Source organism: Lolium perenne, unplaced genomic scaffold, assembly GCF_019359855.2.
Source record: "Lolium perenne isolate Kyuss_39 unplaced genomic scaffold, Kyuss_2.0 unplaced38, whole genome shotgun sequence".
In the NCBI taxonomy this organism is placed as follows: Eukaryota; Viridiplantae; Streptophyta; class Magnoliopsida; order Poales; family Poaceae; genus Lolium; species Lolium perenne.
In genome coordinates this window covers 1-19,767 of record NW_027248996.1, presented here as the reverse complement: position 1 = coordinate 19,767, position 19,767 = coordinate 1, and the positions used below count along the sequence as shown (strand labels likewise).

At 42.9% G+C, this 19,767-nt stretch overlaps 3 protein-coding genes and 2 non-coding genes across 6 annotated transcripts; all 5 read right to left on the bottom strand.

Annotated features, from left to right (window-relative positions):
• Positions 1-1,993: 1,993 nt before the first annotated feature.
• Positions 1,994-2,075, bottom strand: TRNAS-AGA (transfer RNA serine (anticodon AGA)). Its single transcript has one exon. It is a non-coding gene; the product is annotated as a tRNA-Ser (tRNA).
• A 2,571-nt stretch (positions 2,076-4,646) lies between these two features.
• On the bottom strand, positions 4,647-4,728 carry TRNAS-AGA (transfer RNA serine (anticodon AGA)). The gene has a single exon. It is a non-coding gene; the product is annotated as a tRNA-Ser (tRNA).
• A 137-nt stretch (positions 4,729-4,865) lies between these two features.
• LOC127302918 (probable purine permease 5) lies at positions 4,866-6,576 on the bottom strand. Its single transcript, XM_051333646.2, has 2 exons — positions 6,336-6,576; positions 4,866-6,163 (listed from the first exon to the last, which is right to left on the bottom strand). The coding sequence occupies exons 1-2, from the start codon at positions 6,388-6,390 to the stop codon at positions 5,001-5,003; spliced, it is 1,218 nt and encodes a 405-aa protein (XP_051189606.1). The 5' UTR covers positions 6,391-6,576; the 3' UTR covers positions 4,866-5,000.
• Positions 6,577-7,527: 951 nt separating this feature from the next.
• LOC127302917 (uncharacterized) lies at positions 7,528-9,422 on the bottom strand. The gene is made up of 4 exons (XM_051333645.2): positions 9,313-9,422; positions 9,074-9,123; positions 7,885-8,076; positions 7,528-7,796 (listed from the first exon to the last, which is right to left on the bottom strand). The coding sequence occupies exons 3-4, from the start codon at positions 8,053-8,055 to the stop codon at positions 7,722-7,724; spliced, it is 246 nt and encodes an 81-aa protein (XP_051189605.1). The 5' UTR covers positions 8,056-8,076; positions 9,074-9,123; positions 9,313-9,422; the 3' UTR covers positions 7,528-7,721.
• Positions 9,423-14,331: 4,909 nt separating this feature from the next.
• On the bottom strand, positions 14,332-19,760 carry LOC127302916 (histone-lysine N-methyltransferase ATX2). Of its 2 annotated transcripts, none has more exons than XM_071824821.1 (13): positions 18,894-19,760; positions 18,754-18,810; positions 18,327-18,444; positions 18,124-18,226; positions 17,966-18,061; positions 16,585-16,968; positions 16,284-16,379; positions 15,754-15,906; positions 15,537-15,680; positions 15,306-15,395; positions 15,019-15,201; positions 14,886-14,930; positions 14,332-14,681 (listed from the first exon to the last, which is right to left on the bottom strand). In XM_071824821.1, the coding sequence occupies exons 1-13, from the start codon at positions 19,618-19,620 to the stop codon at positions 14,547-14,549; spliced, it is 2,331 nt and encodes a 776-aa protein (XP_071680922.1). In that variant the 5' UTR covers positions 19,621-19,760; the 3' UTR covers positions 14,332-14,546. The 2 variants fall into 2 exon arrangements, with proteins under 2 accessions (XP_071680922.1, XP_071680923.1); XM_071824822.1 differs by having other exon boundaries at positions 18,339-18,444.
• Between the last annotated feature and the right edge of the window lie 7 nt (positions 19,761-19,767).

Genomic DNA, 19,767 nt, shown 5'->3' with positions numbered 1-19,767 from the left:
TGTTGTGCTATGTTGTGTTTTAAGATGTAACAAATTCTACAATATCTGATTAAAGTTTGTATTGAAGAATCGGATCCCTTTGTTGATCATTCTGTGTTGATGATGACAACCTGGGCTTGAGGCCAAGAGTGCCAAGCAGAAGATGCAGCTTCACCACTGCCGTCTGCGGGCAATCTCTGAATTGTGTTTAGCTAGACAAGCTCGATAGATTTTTTGCCGTGTAGTTGAACTGAATTTTGAAAGTACGTGCAGCGTGCTCCATCTTTTTATACATGATAAGTCAGCCTCCCTTAGAGGCGCAACCTGTAGTGAGAATCAAGCGTGACACAGTCAGCTTGCTGCTACACTTGGACTCCTAAATAGTTCCACATTCTTGTGCAACCCAAAAAAATGATTCAGGCGAGCTCAATAGATTTTTGGCTGTCAGTATGTAGTTGTACTGAATTTTGAACGTCCCTGCTCTAGAGATTCAACTCGGCTCCGCATGCTTCATCTAGCAAAAAAAAAAAATTTGAAGTGCCAAAAAAATTTGACAAAAAATTTGACATGTATCTTCACAACATAGGTGTCTTCGTCAAGTTTCACGAAAAAGCGATATTATTTGTGATCTATGTAAAAAGTAGAAAAATTATCTTGTGAAAAGATTAACTTTTAATGTCGACTTTATCTTTTTTACACACGCTACATGACAAGTCGATTTTCATGAAACCACTTTATGAACATGTAGCATGTAAAGATGTAGTGCGATTGTTTATTTTAAATTGTTTACATTTCCAAATATGTTTAAGATTCATTTTAAAATAAATGTAGCATATGCTTTTCATAAGCCAAAACTCCACTCCGTATGTGCTCCAACTTTGTAACACAATAAGTTAGAGAGAATATAGCATGATAATATTCAGCTTACATTACACTTGAATTCCTAAGCATGGTTGCAAGTGTCGTATACAGAACCTAATATCTTACGATACGAAGATTCTACTAGATTGAAATGATACATGTCGCAATGTATATCTCAATCCGGTGGTATCGTTGTCATACTGCGATACCATGCCTTGAATAAGTATTATCTCTAGGATAAGCGATACCACACATCAGTTAAAGCTAATCAAAGAATTAGTTAACATGATGATAAGTGAACCTTATAAGCAGGTAATCGCTTCACTGGTCTATGTTGTAGACTAAAGGCATCTTCAGTGGGGCGACGCAAATCAGACGCTGGAAACGACTGGCTGCGCCGTTTGCTTCGGCCCAAATAATCGAAATCGATCGTGCGTTCGTCAACGGGCATTCCCAGCGGTCTGACGCATAAAAAAAATCAGAAAACCTACCGCCCATCGTTGCTGACGAGGTTGATGATCTCCGACATCTGCCATAGCAGTTGGTACACCGGCGGTGGAGGATGAATGGGAGCCGACGGTGGCGGAAGAAGGGGCTAGCGGCGGCGGTGACCGAGGATGGAGCCAGGAGACGGCGCGATCGTGGGTGTGTGTCGACGTTGCCAGAAGATTCGCACGCGTCCCCTGCGCCAACCAGGATTCACGAAGCTGGACGCTGAAGTCGTCCCACGTAGCGAGTTGGTTGAGCTCGCTGTTAGCCATTGCGATGACGATGGCCTCCTGCTCGTTGATGTCCAGCAGCTAGGTCTCCCGTTGGAGATGCCCTAAACGTTCTATTTGTCACATCTTTATCCCTCTTGTGGCGCGTTCGATTGCATGCTTCAAGTCTAGAGTATGATATACCACTTTCTTATGAGAATAATAGGACATGCTAATATGTTTTCCTATAAAATATGCTAGGTATCTATTTTATTTAACACATAAGTTGATTGAATTTTGGAAAAAATTGAAATCTAATAGTATGATCCTAAGATATGATACCGTTGATCCAAAAATGATACCACCTAATATCTCCATACCAAAAACCTTGCTTCTAAGTAGTCACATGATTGCGCAACTAAAAAAAGGATTAAACCATAAAAGTCTTTTCTAAGCGTGGTCGGCAGGATTCGAACCTGCGCGGGCAAAGCCCACATGATTTCTAGTCATGCCCGATAACCACTCCGGCACGACCACTTTCTGATTTCTAGTCTTTTCTAACTGAGGTTTGAATGCAGTCCGCTTTATCTGACCGGTACTACCTAAGCAATGCAAACCCATATATGTGAAAAAAAGGACGAAACGCGTTACGTTTGCAACAGGTGAAACCAGCTGGTATATCAGATGAAACAGCTCCAACAAAACTTCTTCGGTACGAGTAATCCATTGGTAAACATGGCGCACAACTGACCTACACCACCTTTCAAACCTCAGTTCAGCATAACTTAGCTTATGAAACTTTCTTGTGACCTGAGCAAAATTAGCTTGTTAACATAACACCATCACTTGCTATAGTAAATATGACAACCCTTTTGATATGTTAATCTAGTCATGTACTAGGAACCATATTTAAGATATTATTTAGGTCATACACATTAGAGATATTTAAAGTAAATATGTATACACTAAACAATTTACGCAATTGTTAAACCATAATTCAAGAACTATATTTATAACTATGGTTCAATTTTAGCACAAAACAAGTTTATATGAAAATGCATATTACAATGTCATTATAAAAATGGTGCAACTAACATTTATGAACATTTTTATGTGATTAAATACATAGAATAAATATAAAATTTGACTCTTTTTTGCAATCATATAAAATTTGACTCTCAATGGTGCAAAATACAAAAAATCTAACTAGTATAAAATTTCAATAGAAATTTGTGTATGTGGTCTTAAATTTACCTAATGAGATACTTAAATCTATCGTATACTATTATATAAAAGATACAACATGCAACATGCAAGATGATGTTGAAAATCAAAGAACATTTTTGGCAAGCATGCATCAGAGTTGTTTACCATGAGCATAGGTGGGAACACATTTATTCATGGGTATTCAGCTGAATACCATTACTTTTGGCAAATAATAATCATGTTGTATTCAGTTAATCTAGCCCAGCAAATTCTCCTATGCTCTTGGCCCGCAACATCTCCAAACCCAGCAATAGTAGAAGTTTGGCTCCCGTAGTAGTCCCCTGAGGTTCCACAATTCCAGCTCCATGCTTGCTTAGTCGCTCAAAGGACACATGACACAATTTCGATTATCCATCGTTAATTGATGCCTTCTATATATGTTCAGTGATATAAAATTCAAAATCCTAAAGAAAATAGCACATAATACACAAAATGGTGTTTTATTAGAGTAAAAAGATGAATAAGATGTCCATTGCTGAAGGAAGCCTCGCTACCTATAGAGGACTTGGGTTGTGGGCAGTCCTCGTGTAGGTCAATAAATAAGAATCTCTTGGTTATGAGTTGTATTCATCATATAGATAAATAATAATTTTCTTAACCTTCTATTCTACATAAATGATTTTAATGACCATTTGATATCGTTTTTCTTTGTGTCGAAGGACATCGTGGCTACATTTATTAAAAATCAAATAATAGGTACATTATCTACGAGAGTATGCAAAATAAAGCTCTGGGTCATCAACCCAATTTGACGAAGTCCGTGAGCTAAAACAATCCCTATCTATTTCATGAGAAGTTGTATTAGTTTTCTCTCCCACAATGGTTGAAATCAACCTTCAATGTACCATGCATTTGACATAATCGTGTGGTGTAGACACGTATATTATGTGGCTGTGTAGCCATATTTGTTTTCATAACCAAGCTCGGAGAGGCGAACTTTGTTTACGTATAGAATCCAATCGCGAGAATCTCATGCTTCTAGACTGGTCGTAGCATTCATGATAATGTTGAAAGTCAGATCCAAGCGGCTTGAAGAGAGTTTATTTTTCGCAATCATGCATTGAAGTTGTTTATCGTGGCCCCGATTACAAGAAAATGAACCAAAGATTAGTCGATGGTGATCAAGTTAAAAGAGTGGATAATACATTTTTAGAATAAAAAAAAATCTGGTAGACATAGACTGATAAATGTTTCCGGGATGCATGTGTTCGATATTTACACACCGTATCTTGTTGTATTTTATCATTATGTTTTCATGTGATCGGTATGCTACAAATTTCGTAGGAATTGCAGAAGTATGTAAACCAGCAGTTATATACTACGTATATGCGTCAAAAGGATTGAGGGAGCTTTACCCCCTTTTTTGCGTCAAAATGATGGAGGGAGTTTTACCCAAAAGCGTTTGGAAGTGTTTACGCAAAAAAAAAAAGATTCCTATCCAAAAAGGATTCGAACCTTTTAAGATGCAGAAGGCCATACTACTCTTTGTTTAAAATGAGAAGGTGAAAATGTTTGGGGTAGTCATGGCCTGCGAACCTTTCTGCAGCTACTCTTAGTTTCATGTAACTATATTAGCATAAAACCTTGAGTTATTAATTTCACGAAGACTCGTACCATGCTATAATATCTTTGCCTGAAATCCCTATATCTTTCTTTTTTGTGTAGCTCACGGATGATGTATAAACTTGTGTCATAAATACTAGATGTGCAGACCAAAAACTTAAAAAGAAATTCGAAGTTTTAGAAAAAGGCTGCAAGGAGCTAATACCAGCATGGCTAAACACCAGCGAGACTTTTAAGCTGCTGCATTTTTAAAATTAATATAGGAAAATGGGAAAAAAACGTGGTCGGCAGGATTCGAACCTGCGCGGGCAAAGCCCACATGATTTCTAGTCATGCCCGATAACCACTCCGGCACGACCACCTTTGATTTTTTACTTCTTAAATAGTTTTAAGATAATTGTCTTTCCTCCAAGGACTGGTACCTCTTATAACTGCTTTCTCTGATCTTAGTATAGAGAAACAACTGAAGCTTGCGAAACAAAAAAGCAGCTTGTTCGGTGTCAGACAAGTACGAACCGATCAATCAGTCAGTTGAACCAAATGTACACTTCAATTTGGAGCTAATTATGCCCATTATGTCCATCCACTCGCAAATGAATCACTGTTACAGAACTATACTCTTCTTCAGTAAGATCAGCTCATGGTTTGCCTCCCGCTTCGAGATCGATCTCTGGAAGTTTTCTTGTCGGCGCCGGAGTGGCCAACCATGTAGGACCCGAACCCCCACACCGTGATGACCAGCGACAGGATCTTGAACCCGCTCATGGGGTCGTGGAACCAGATCACCGCCGCCACGCTCGTCACCGGCACCCTCACCGCGTTCAGCACGCCCGCCAGCACCGTCGACCCCAGGTACACCACCCCCGTCGCCCCCAGCACGCCCACCTGGAACGTCGCCGCCGACCAGCCCAACACCATCGCGTACGCCCCTTTGCCGCCGGCGAACCCCGCCGCCTCCTGCCCCATCGCCCCGAACCCCTCCCCGAAGACGGCCAGCCCGGCCGACGTGAACGCGAACGCGCTCAGCGACACCGCCACCTGCTGCTCAAGCACCACGTGGAAGAACCGGGACGACGACGACGAAGCGGCTCCTCCGCCGGCAGCGGCAGCGAGGTGCGTGGCGAAGGCGAGCTCCGAGAGCGCGAAGATGAGGCCGTGGAGCGCCGACCCGAGCACGTCCAGCGCGAACCCCACCGCGTACTGGCCGTCCGTGATCCCCGGGTACCGGTCGGACCCCGAGTCCAGCGCGACGATCACCACGCCGGCCGTGATGACCACGATGGCGTTCACCGTGGCCAGCCCCATCCTGTTGTTCTTCTTGACAATGATTCGGCCGAACACCGCCGAGAAGGCGAGGGACGACGCGGCGACGAGCGACGCCGTGGAGGCGGGGAGGTACGCGTAGGCCCATGCGTACATGAGGTTGTCGGCGGCGCTGAGGAGTCCCAGCAGCGCGTACCAGAGGCAGAGCCCGGGCGGCGGCGGCCACGTCGGCGACGCCCCCTCGAGGAGGAGGTAGCAGGGTGGCAGGAGCAGCGCCGGGATCGGCCAGCCGGCGACCGCCGACCACGAGAGGATCCACTTGCTCTGCCCGCCGCCGTCGTAGTAGACCCGCGACAGCAGGCTCGACGCCGGGAACGCCGTGAGCATCGCGCCGGCGCTGAGGGCGAGGAGGGCCCAGAAGGAGGGCGGCTTGCCGCGGTATGCCGTCACCGTGGAGGAGACAACCTTCGACGCTCTCTGGAGCAGGGAGACGTCAGGGTCCGATGATGAGTCCTCTTCCATCGCTGCAACTTCTGGCGAGCAGCGCGCGGCGGCAAAGGAAACGAAATACAAAATTCAGATATGGTGATGCAAATTTAGCTAGTAGTATGCTGTAAATCCGAATTCAGACATGCAACTAAACTCTGAATTTTTCGGTCAGTGCAAGACATGCAACCAATGGAATTAGACGGAACTGAAGCGGACCTGGGGCGGCAGCTATGAGCGGGACTCGGATGGCCTGGTGCCGGAGCTTCTCCATATCCTCTACCTGCAGCTTCGATCAGTCGGAACTTGGAAGACGACGACACCCAGCCTCACAGCTCTTTTGTCGATGTGGATTCTTATCTAGCTGTTAGGGATCTTGGAGATCAATATGCATAGTACGGTTGGTAGAGACTCATATGGCACGATCGTGGTCGATGTGGATTCTTGGTTAGGTTTCTTCTTCCTCTGTTCCGGGAGAGAAAAATTAAGGGCCAGCGTTTTCGACGTGTTTCAGCAGGGTACGCACAAACAACCAGTAGAATAGTATCTACGTATCTCTCATGGGTAGCTGTAACTTTCAGGAAACAGATTCCTCCTCACATCAATGTTGATGAGAGTTGCTGGTTTAGCCCTTCCCAAAAAGATGTCCCAGTCAGTGTGGTTGCAGCTCCAGTCTGGGTGCATTTGATTACTTTGCTGTTCTTCGATAAGTATGGGTGCAATTGAGAGGCTTGCAGCCCCAATGTTGCGAGTAGGCAGTGCTCTATCACTTCTATTCAGCTAGAGGGAGGGATCCTTTTATATTTGGATTGGCGGGGCATGTTTCAAAGCTTCTACGAGGTGGTAAGTGGTAGACCTCTAGAGTAGAGATCACAGCAAAAATATTACGACTGTTCAATATCAGTGGGAGGCTAATTCAGTTGGAGATTACTCTGGAAGGGCCAACTCCCACTGTGGATGTTGATGAGGATAATGATCTTGATTACCAACCTCCCAACTCTGATGATCCAGCTAATCAGGACAGAGGTAATGGACGCAAAGTTGGAGGTGGACAAGACATGGATGCTATTAAAGAGCTGAATGAAAAGGTTCATCAGCTTTTTATGAACAGAGTAGGCCAAATATTTCAAGAGAACAGGACCCTACTTGACACCAACTCTCTTAAAACGAGGACCCAAGTCCTTGTTGCTCTATGAAAATATTTCTCTGGACTAGACACATTCTGTCATCGGAGACATAGCCTATCTTTCACTGTTTCACAGCGGTAATTAAGGGAAAGGTCAGTATATCCGTCGACTGAACGCTGAACATGGTATGGTCCTAGAAAACCGAAACACAAGAATGCACCCGAACGACAATGATCTCCTCAGCTGCTGCCAAAAATGGTGGTCTCGTGTCCATGACATTATGATTACTATCAAAACAGCAGTTCTGATTTAGCGGTGATGCCTTACAAGTCTGACAACGAAATTGTTTCAAACTTGACCAAGATTAATGCTCATTTAGCACAAAGAAAAAGCACTACTTGGAAGAAATTATTGCTGTCCGGAGATCATGGCAGTACAAATGAAAACGAAACAGCGCTTCAGGTCGGGTTCACTGGAACTACTTGAACTTGTCTCGCCCAAGCCGGTGAAGATGGTAATTGATGGTCTGGGCCCCATTCTTCGGCTTCCCCTTCTGTGATCAAGCAACACAAGTAGCATTAGGAAACAGAAGTTGAATGTCTGGCTTGAAGTAAAAAGACATTCAGAGAAGTGAGAGTGACCTGAGCCTGAGTGCAGGTAACCAGGAGCTCCTTCTGCCTCATGCACTTGTCGTCGTTCTGCTTGTTCAAAGCGAGGCAGTTGAGGAAGGAAGTCATCTCCATCATACAAGGCTTGATGACGCCGCCTAACTTTTTTGGGTTTATGTACAACCCACCAGCCTTCCGACCCATTCTCACTTCTAACTGTGATTACTGCTATGATGCATGGGCACACAAACAGCAATGTGAGAAATTAATTGTCTGTCTGAACCAAACGTATAGGAAAAAAGCGATGTTTTAGTACTAGCTAAAGTAGGACAACCGAGTTGTTCCTTCATTAGTCTTGAACTGCAAAATTTTCTTTTCAAAAACACAGCGCAGTATCAATATATGTGTTATGCATAGATGTAGTGAATTTCTGATTACAACAGTAGGCAGCGACCATAGCATTATCGAAGGAACAACCGAAGAGGACATACCATCAGACTAGAAACAAAAAGCATGTGCTCATCCCTGTGCTACCATTTGGTGAAACGGCTTAATTCTTCAAACAAGCAAACGGTCGAACAGGTTGTGCATCCCGGCAAGCTGTCTGAATTAGGGACAGGTAACCAGGGGTGGATCTAGTGACAAAAAATCCAGAACACAGGGCAATGCTGTTAACTTTTCTTGACTTGATTGCTTCAGGTTTGGTACATGGATTAGATTTTAGACCTCGCGGTTCTAAGTGTGTTTACTTCTGTGTAATAACAAGGTGGTTAACTCACAGCCAGTACTAGTATAAGAAATGCACTCAGGACAGGAGCAATAATGCATGAGCAGATAAGCAATAATGCTTTACTAGCTAGCTAGCTAATGTCAGAGCAACCGAGTCATTCCTTTAATAATCGTGAATTGGAAATCTTTCCTTGGGAAAAAATAGCCTAGAACTACCACATATGTTGAACATAGATGCACTGTATTTTTAGACAAGCAATCGGTCGAACAGGTTGGGTGCACCGGCCGGCTGTCCAGCCCAGGGTCCATCAGCCAGGGCCGAGCCTAGATGGTGCGCACCAAGAAATCGTGAAGGTCTCCCCAGTGGGATTTAGCCGAGTGGAAACATACCAGGGTTCAGAGTACAATGAAAAATTCAGAACACATGCTTGAGTACGTACGCATCTAGTGATCTAGCCAGAAAAAAAATCAGAACACATGGTGCTGCTGTTACCTTGTTTTGACTTGATTGCTGCGGAATTCGCTACACCGAGTGGAATTGCCCTGCAAAGGGAGAGGATGGGTCAGGATTTTTAGACCTTGCTGTTCTAGGGTTTAGATGAGAGAGGCACCACAGGGAGAGGAAGGAGGCGCCAAGCCATGGGAGGAGAGTGAAGGGGATGCGGGAGCACAGGCTATGGTGTGGGGGGGAGATAGGGTGGAGTGAGGAGAAGGTACGGCGAGAGAGGTTACCTGCGCCGCCGCCGTCCCGCCGCCGCCGGAGCTCCTGTCCTGATACGGTGGGAAACAAGAAGCCCGTCTATTTTGCAAATGTGGTTGCAGCCCGTCTACTCACGTTTGTGACTCCATTTTTTTTTTTTTTACCATAGACAACTAATTAGATGTTGTCAAGTCTTCTGTCCAATATCCCGAGCTCCTTCATTCTCATTTTAAAATCACAAATGGGTTGCCAATTTTAATCTTACTCATTAAGATCACACGCATTAGACTCATAATGAGATGATCTGGAAGCGTATTCCTTTATCTGGAAGAGCAAAAGACAATATTTAAGATATTATTTAGATCACACGTGGGCATTAGCCATGTTTATAATAAATATATATGTATACACTATACAATTTAAGCAATGCTAAAAAATAATTCAAGAACTGTTTTATAACTATATATTGTTCAATTTTAGAAAAAAAAGTTTATATGAAAATGTATACTATACCATCGTAATAATAATAATAATAAATGGCACAACTAACATTTTAGCAACATTTTTACATGATTAAATACGTGGAATAATTAAAAAATCCTCTAAATGATGTAGAATAAAAAAAACTAACAAGTATAAAATTTCAATATAAATTTGTGTATGTGTTCTCTAAGTTACCTATTAAACTACGTAAATCTACACATAGCTCAGTACCATATAGGACGGCCGAACAAAATTTGATCGAAGTTAGCAAACGGATAGACACTACAGACGATCTCAACAATATGGTGCATGTGGTAATTTCGGTGACCCGTCGCTAATTTCTCGTACCTTCTATGCCCAATGATATAAAATTCAAACTTCAAAATTCTAAACCAACAAATAATACACACAATGGCATTTTATTGCAGCAAAAAAAGGAATAAGATATTTGTTTCTTAAGGAAGTTTCCCTACTTATAAAAGACTTTGGTGGTGGGCAGCTTAAGTCACATGTCCTCCGGTAGGTCAATAAATAAATTTTAATTATGAACTTAGTCTTGGGTAGGTCAGATGCTAGAGGCTAAGAGAGCTTTATTCATCATTTAAATAAATAATACATTTCTTAACCTTTTTTATTCTGAAGATATAATTTGACTAATCATTCAACATCATTCAACATCGTGTATAAATTTGACACACTTAGCCAACATGGGCTTAATAATCACTATAAAGTTCATGAGAACCGAAGTCCAACATCTCATGTTTCGTCACAAAAGATAAAAGATGGACAAATTCGGAGGGGTTAGTATATACCAATTCCCACAATATTACAGACCATGGATCGGTTTTAATCAAGTCCTAGATAACGGATAGATATCACACCACCTTCCAAAATATACATAATTTCATCACCGGATCATGACTACCATCGACAAAAGATAACAGTAAAGAAGCATCACTAATCGAAGTGCATGCGTAGTTAGGTCCTAAGTCAGGCCCTCATCTCACCCATTGTCATCTTAGCATTGTCGTCTCCTTCGGATGTCTTGTCAACTAGGTAGTCTATTTCATTTATCAACAAGTGTGGATCGAAGAGTTGGCCCTAATTAACATACTTGGGCGTGAAGATCTTTTTCATCTAAGCATAGTTTACTATGAACTGTTTACCAAGTCGGCACGCTTCGGGCAAGCCTGAGCTTGAGAAGACCGTGTGTTAGTGCAGATCAACATGTAGGTTGAGACAAAAAAAAAAACAATGACATTCTATCTTACAATGAGGTGTTGCCTCATCTTCTCGTCATCATTGGTTAGAAAGCATGTGTTGCCATTGCACCATGTGATCTCGCCTTGCTCTCTAAGCTTGCACATCTGGCTAAGTTCATAACCATGGGCATATGCGGATCTGCCTAACTAGCGACGCTCACATCAACGCACATAATCAACGCACATACGTATGTGATTTGACGATGTAATGCTATTTTTTGGCGGTTAGGAGCTGATGTTGGCCAACTTTGCCGGTGAGGCGGTGACATTGCTAGCTGCCAGCTGTCAAGGTGAACTGTCTCCTCACATTTTTTTACTCTATTTTTTTTACCATAGACAACTAAGAGCATCTCCAGTCGCGTCCCTCAAAAAACGTCCGGCACAAATGATTTGGGGCACGTTTAGGACCGCGCCGGACAAAAAGAGATCAAAAATCTGTACAGAAAAGAGACCCTTTCCAGCCGTGTCCCTCAAACAGCGTCCGGATGCATGCATTTTAATAGAAGGGACCACCCCATGTGGGAAAAGTAGGTGAGAGAAAGTGTGGGGAAAGAGAATAGCATGTAGGAACTAGGGGCTGCATGCATGCATATGGGCTCTCATTTTGTGTCCGGCGTCCCCGGTAGAGACTCTACCGGGGACGCCGGACACAAAATGAGGCGCTATTTAGCTTTGGGGGACGCGACTAGGACGCGATTTTCTCCATTTCTTGTCCGCCGTCCCCCAAACGGTGGGGGACGCGACTGGAGATGCTCTAAGAGCATCTCCAGTCGCGTTCCCCAAACGATGTCCGGGCAAAGCGCCGGATTAGTCGTTTGGGGGACGTCCGGACAAAATTTTCGTTTGGAGAAGGTCCCTTTTCTAGCCACGTCCCCCAAACGCGACCTCCAAACAAAAAGTAAGTGTAAAAGTCGTGTCCGGCGTCCCCGGTAGAGACTCTATACACAGGGGATGGGCTAGGGACGCCGGACAACATTTGGAGCACGTCCGGACCGAAGCGGCCTTTGGGGCACGCGACTGGGACGTTTTTTTGGCTGGCGTCCCCCAAATCTCTTTGGGGGACGCTTTGGGGGACGCGACTGGAGATGCTCTAAGTAGATTTTATCAAGTCTTCTGTCTAACATCCCAAGCTCATTTGTGTCCACAAAAGGGTTGTCATTTTTTTCTCATTTTACTATTTATTTATCTTTATAAATGGCTGAAAAATCACAACGGCACCCTCAACGTCACTAAAGAGCTGAGCAGCGGCTTAGGCCTACAATAATCTTTAGCCTTCTTTAGCCCTCCTTACCATGGTGACCAATCTCTCAGGATTGATATTTCATCCCAACCAAGCAATAGAGTTTTACCTTTCCTGTGAGTGACTCGGTATCGCAACACCGTGTGTCATAAAGACAGTAGCGACGACATCCATAATATTGCGCATGTGGTAATTTCGATGATCCATCATTAATCCTGATGCCTTCTATGTCAATGATATAAGATTCAAAATCCTACAGAAATAAGCAAATAATACACAAAATCGTGTCCTATTGGAGTAAAAAGATGAATAAGATGTCCATTGTTTAAGGAAGCCTCGCTACTTATAGGATCTGGGTGGTTGGGCAGTTACCTAAAGTTAGAGGTCCTCGTGTATGTCAATAAATAAGAATCTCTTGGTTATGAACTTAGTCCTTGGATACGTCAGAGGCTATGCGAGTTTTATTCATCATATAGATAAACAATAGGTTTTCTTAACCTTTTATTGTAAGTAAATGTTTCTAATGGTCATTCAACATCTTGTATTTTTTTGAGAGAGAGAATGTCATCATGGCTGCTTTATTAAGATCAAATGATAGTTACATTGTCTACAAGAGTTTGCAAACTAAAGCTAAGGTGCTCGTCAACCCAACTAGAAGTCGCTTCCTTCCAGATGCGCTCCTCTCCTGAGCATAGTTTTTGAGAAAGATGCTACGTGTTCATCAGGCATAAAAGTACAGCACACACACGCAGAACACCGTCGAAAGACCTGGAAGGAACAGGTGTCCAGGAACATTTGCAAACGAGACCTCAGAAAACAAAAAAATACAACACAACCCCTTGAGGTCCTTGCAACCTACTGCCGCATCACCCGCCGTTGACCTCCGCCGTCGCCGGAGCACACGCCGGAGAGAGACGAAACGGGCCGCCCGACGAGCCATGGAAGCCCCATCGCACGAAGGCTTTAAGAGCCGAAGTTGAGGGCCGCCCCTCAGGGCCAGCCCATGGCGGTTGTGGCGCGTCGGCCGGGGAACGTCCCCGAGCTCCATGGCTCCCAGAGCCGGCTTCTCCACTTGACGTCGTCGAGGAAGAAAGCCGGATCCGGCCACCAGTCGCCGCAAACCCAGCTCCAGGCCACCCTTCCTTCTCAAACTCCTGTACAGGATCCCACAGCCCTCGCGAGGACGCCGGAGCGAGCGTCGCCGGGACGGAGCAGAGGCCGGGGAACAAAAGTCCACTCCATGGTCGCCGCCGCCGCCACGGCAACCACAGCTGGAAAACCTAATCCCATCGGGCCGACTGACCGATGGGAGACACCGGTCGACAGATCCTCGACGCCGCACCGAAGAGCAGCACCGAGATGGGGAGATCTGCAGACTCTTTATTCGCCACCACGCCCTCGCCGCCACCACCCGAACGACGGCGTGCAGCAAACTAGCCCTACTATCTACACGCGGAGAACCGAGCTCCCGAGTTCCCCCACCCTCCCGCCGCCGGAGCGGCCGACGGAGGGTGAGGGAACTAACGAGCTCGCCCGCGGTGGATCGAGGGAAACCGGCCGCCTTCCTTTTCGCTTCTCTAGAGAACTGTAGAGAGGGGAAAGAGGAGCGGAAAGAGTGTGGCTCTCACTTCAAAGTGAATTAGATACACTCCTGAGCATAGTTTGATGACTTCCAACTAGTCAGATTTGGCTTCATTCATGTACTCTAGGGCTCCTTCCCGGTTTGCGCTGCCTGTGCTGGCTGGCATGTATCTGGATGAGAAAACCAGGAACTGTGGCCGGCTCCATGTTTCTGATGACGGATAACCGGAGATGGACATCATCTCCTCACAGACAAAAAAAAATGACATGTTCATAGAGTAATATTCAAGAATGCAATCACGTGGGAACACATGGGTTTATTGCTATTCTATTTGTATGATCATTGCTTGTTCCCACTTCTGCCATCATCTAGTCAATGATACTAAAGAATTTCAGAAGTTTATCGATTCACATTAACTTATTTTAGTGTCGCCGCCCAGTGCTTATTTGTTTGTTTACTTATTATGCAAGTGCTAAACATCGCCTGTCAGATAAACTTCCCAATCTATGAAGGAATGTCTTGTACAGTTTATACTCAAGACAATAGCAGCGGCGGCGGCGGTGGGCACACAAGAATACAGGGTCATTAGAAAGTTTTGGGTCATGGCCAAAACTAAGAACACCGTGGAATAAAAGTTCCCCAAAATGCAAGTAGAGGCTCTTCTTATATACAGCTAGAAATAGATGGTAGAACAGCCAACTAGTTGAGGTACCGCCTGCAGCTTCTTGATCTGCAAAAGCAGGGGATCCTCTCGCCCTCGTCTTCCTGGTTGAAGTGGTAATCGTACGTTATTTCCTCGCCTGGATTAATATGGCGCTCCGAGAAGAACACTACCTGTTAGACAACGGCGATTCTGAGCTTATAACACTTGGGACTCGTAAGAATATGTATCCTATAGTAGTGTTTTATGTTTGACATAGGTTGAGCTTGACAGAGCAGTAGAATAAAGAGAGGCATATGAGCTTTGGTCTAAAGATCTACAGGGCAAAAGGATAGCCTTTGCAAGAAAAATAAATACATATGAAGAAAGGTGTGTACCTTCTTCTCGTTCCTGACAGAAATTATCTTTGCGACACAGTTTGGCTGATCCAACAAAAGATCGAAAAAAGGCATGTGTCAGAAATACTCATCGCAACTGGTTCAGAATACATGGATATGTGTAACTTATTACCAGGCATGAGTGGTTGATGAATCTTGCAATCCCACCCTTGCGGGTGGCATCGATAATATGTTCCTTGTCAATCTTGAAGAAGTAACACACGCTCTTATACTGCTGCCGTTTCCCCGAGTGGTACTCGAGCTCCCTCTTGTCAGCGACACGCTGCCCAACAATTTCACCCACGTACTCTATGACCTGTAATATTTTGGTGCAGATCTATGAGGTCGTCTGCTAAGCTGCTACATCAGTACATGTTATACTGAAAGGAAAAGGAGATTATTTATATGCTGACTAGTTACCAAGGAACCGCGTGGTATATACTCTCCTGTGTAGAGACCAAGTCCATGTATGCCAGATTTATAAACTACCAAATGCTTCCATCCTTTTAACTGCAAATCACAGAACGAGTGTCATACCAGCCGACACAGCAATATGCAGCGAACTTTGACGTCTCTCTGTAGGATACACAACAATATACAATATCAAATATAACTAACTGCATTGTAATACAAGATTACTGAAAGGAGCACCTGTCTTCTTATGCAAGGCTTTGATCCATTTATGCGTAGCCAAGCATCTATCTGCTCTTGGGGAACGCTGCACTCATTACTCTTCACTCGAGGTTCCTTGTAATTAGAACCATAACAGCCTTCGCCCTTTCTGCCTTTAAAACCCTGTTCCACAAGAGCAATTTTTAGTTATATGTATTCACTTTTTTGGACAATAAATAAGCTCCAACCAAATTACCTCTGTACGTGCACATGTCCATCCATTGCTTCTCAAGCATTTATTCTCAGGATTAACGCGATGAGAATGATCAATTGTAGCGTGATTCACGCATCGCCCGTAAAAACCAAGTTGTTCATTATGCTCACCTTCTGGATCACTTTGCAACAGACCCTGTTGAGGTATCACAAGCAATAATGATTTGATAAAAGCACACACACCACTAAGGCAATAGTAAACGTGAACATTATAATGTATCTCTATATTGAGTTGTTGATCAATCATTGCATCTCCATGCATTAAGTTTATCTTTTCTGCAATCAACATTTTTTGCAATCATACGCACAAAAAAGGAACCAACTGCAACTTTTTCAAAAATAAAACTGAAATAGAACTACACAAGGAACAGAAAATGACAATTTTCTTAATATTATCTAGGGCAAAGCATCCCTTAGATTGGTTCTAACCCACAGTGCAGAATATATCTTATGAGCATGCAATAAGTCAATGTGTTGAGAACATTTAAGCTGCTCTTAACGAAAAAAGCTTACCCTTTGATGTGCGCACCAAGGATGAAAGATCGCTGAACAATTTATATCACGGCACATCATAAATGAGCCCCCAGTTCTGTTACAAATTGAGCATGCCTGATGGCAAAAGAAATGCAACAATCAAGGCAACGAAAAGTATGTCAGATGCTACAAAGTATTGCATCTGAGGTAATATTGTGTGACCAATAATAAGATGAGGAACTAAATGGTCTAGGTCAGATCACTGAGGGTGCTTTTAATTTGCATGTAGAGAATGATTATCAAAGAAATCATCATAAGAATATGCATGTAGAGAACTTACATTATTTATCTTGCCAGGTAAAGCACCTGATATATCAAAAGCATTCATTGTGGTAGAATTTGGGCATTTTGCACCAGGTGTCCACAACCCACAAACCACATGAATCCACTGCATCGTCTTTGGACCAAGTAAACTTGAGTTGTGGTTTGCGGTCCATGAGCATCTGACAGTGTTATCCTCATGTGCACTACCTATCAACTTCTGCTTATCCACACCAGGTATACTTCCCAAGCTTCTTGATTTTGAAGCATAAAATGAATTATGTTTCACATTTTTATCTGACCATGTTGTAACTCTTAGACCTTTCAGCGAACTTCTCAGAATTTTTTGGGCATTCAATGCCCGTGTCATAGCTCCACCTCCATAACCACATATAACACAAACCTGGAAAGAAAACACAACGGAAGACCAGTAAGTAACACTTGTTATACTTATGCCACAGAAATAATCATAGAATACTAAAGAAAAAATATCATGCAGGAAATTAAGCTCATTAAATACCACCATGAACAGATATCTTAAGGCATACAGCGACTTTATATCTCTCTCTTCCATTAGCATACTACTGGTAGATGATTACAAGGTTTATCAACTGACGGATTTTTTTTAATGAAGTGAGATCCAGATACTGGACGAATAAGGGCTGATTGGCCTTTAACAGAACCATAAATCAGAAAATGTGCTGTCTGTAAAAAAATCAGAAAATACTAAAAACAAATGGCATGGATGAAAATTAAGATCATTAAACAACACCATGGACAGATATCCTTAGGCATACAGTGACTGCGTCTCTTTTCCAGTACCATACTACTAGTAGATGATTAAAGGTTTATCATCTAACAAGTTCTGTTAATGTGGTGAGATCATCGGTTCATCACCTAATTACGGTTTAACAGATAACCCCAAATCCACAGCTGATGTAAATACCTTTTGTAATGGAATGGCAAATATCCTTACATCTGGCATCCATAAATAGTACTGTATGATCACTTTTAGTGGAAGAACTATCAGCTGCCTTGTAATTAAGATTCATGCTCTCCCAAACAAATGAACAATGTGCATCATCCTGAACCAGCTAAATGGCTTTCATGGTTACATTGTCTAATGAAAGTCAGATTAGATAAAGACTGAGGCAACTCCTTAGAAAGCAAACAGATTCCCTTCTAAGGAGCGTTGATTTAAGATCATTACATAATAATAAACAAAGAGCCTAAAGTGCTTAATTAGTGATTAGAAGATGAACTAACGAAGCCCTTCCAGAAATTTGCGCATATCACAATAGTTTGGGATGTAAATCACCAAACCGATGCATGTACCGATACATTAAGCGATAGATGTACTAAATACACAAATGAAAAAAATTGGAAGTGAATTTGCTTACAATGTCCTGGGTATTGGCCTTGGCCATGGCCTTGCAGGGTCTACAGAACCATTGACCTCTTGGAACTTTTAGAACACCATAGCAAGCTTGGTGCACCTACACAAGATGCACCTATGTAAATATGCAGTAGTATACAAGTACAAAATAGTATGACAGACTTTGATATTGCAGTTGCTGCACTCCATCAATTGATTGCAAGGCTCCAGGTATGGAATTCGACAAACACAACATGAATCATCTGAGCTAAGCCTTTCTTTGTGCCTGTGCATTTTGCAAGATATTAAGAACTTTCTTAGGTCAGAAAGTAAATTATCTGCCATTTTCTTTGAAAACTAAAAATCACATCTAGTCGAACTACAACCTTCCAACATACACTTCTAAGGCTAGAAGTCCACAAGGACTGCATGCTGATCCATTTGCAGATTCTTCACACCTCTTAATCATGTTAAGAGGTACACTTGATCTTCGGTTCTTAAATCCTGTATATGGTTGGTATAATATGTCAGTGAAATAAGATTCCTTTAGCTCATGCAGAAATTAAGCAGATCAGCAACCATGCATGTTTATAGTTATTAGTATCTTTGTCACGTGTTTTGAGAAGGGAAATTTATTTTCCCGGCCTATATCTTTGTCACATGGTGAACCTCATTAAAATCAATGACATCACAGCTTCAAATAGATACTTAAAATGGCTAAACACATTGGCATGTAGACAAATACTGTCGATATTATGAAATAAACTAATTGAACGATACATAACCAATACGCTATGGTCATCCATGTTCTACCTGAAAGCTGATTTGTCTCTACATGTGTTAGGCCTACAGGCTCACCTTCTCCAAGATCTGAAATGAAAAGTATTTCACGTTTCTGATTTTATAAAGATAACACTGTGTTGGTACTAGTTGAGATGTGTCCAGAAATATACCAATGGAGGGTCGTTTGCAGTCAGGCTCAACGTGTGGCCTCAAGGCATTAGACAAATGCATATCCTTTCTAGAACTCTGCATTCCATCTTCAGTATGTGGACTGTAGTTTCGATTACCAAAAGAATATTTTCCTACAGAACAAACTGCACCCTTTTCCTCACACGAGTGGATATTTTCTGTCTTGCAGGAGGGTTTGACAGCATGGCATCTCTTAGCTTTTTTAAGAATCAGATTAAGTGGAACAATTTTAGGAAACTTCCGATTATCATTTGTTATCCCCGTAGCAATTAAGCTAGCATCAACATGGGGACCCCCACTACAAGCATCTTCACTGTTAGGTTTATTTACCATACAGTTCAGAGACACATATTTAGGCAGTTTGCGAACAAACACTCGGCTCCCTTCCTGCTGCTGTTTTGTTCTAACCAGGGTGTCCAAACCATTTACTTGCCTTTTTTCATCAGAGGAACTTAATTCTCCAACCATAATGCCCTCGTTGTCTAACTTCTTATCACCTTTCAAAATTTTGTGATGGCTGTGAGGCCGTTTCACAGGTTTATTTCGTTGCATGGTAGTATGCTTCCGTTGGATTTTAGACACCCTGCAAGAATATGAACTAGCCTCACTCTGTGGCCGAGGGTCTCTATTGCGGGATGACTGCAAAGTAACTTTCCTACTAGAATCATCTGATTCTGAATGTTCTGCATGGCTGTGAGGCCGTTTCATGGGCTTATTTCGTTGGATGGTAGTATTTTTCCGTTTGATTTTTGACACCCTGCAAGAATCTGAACTAGCCTCATTCTGTGGTTGAGAGTCTGCATTTTGGGATGACCGCAAACTAATTTTCCTAGTAGAATCATCTGATTCTGAATG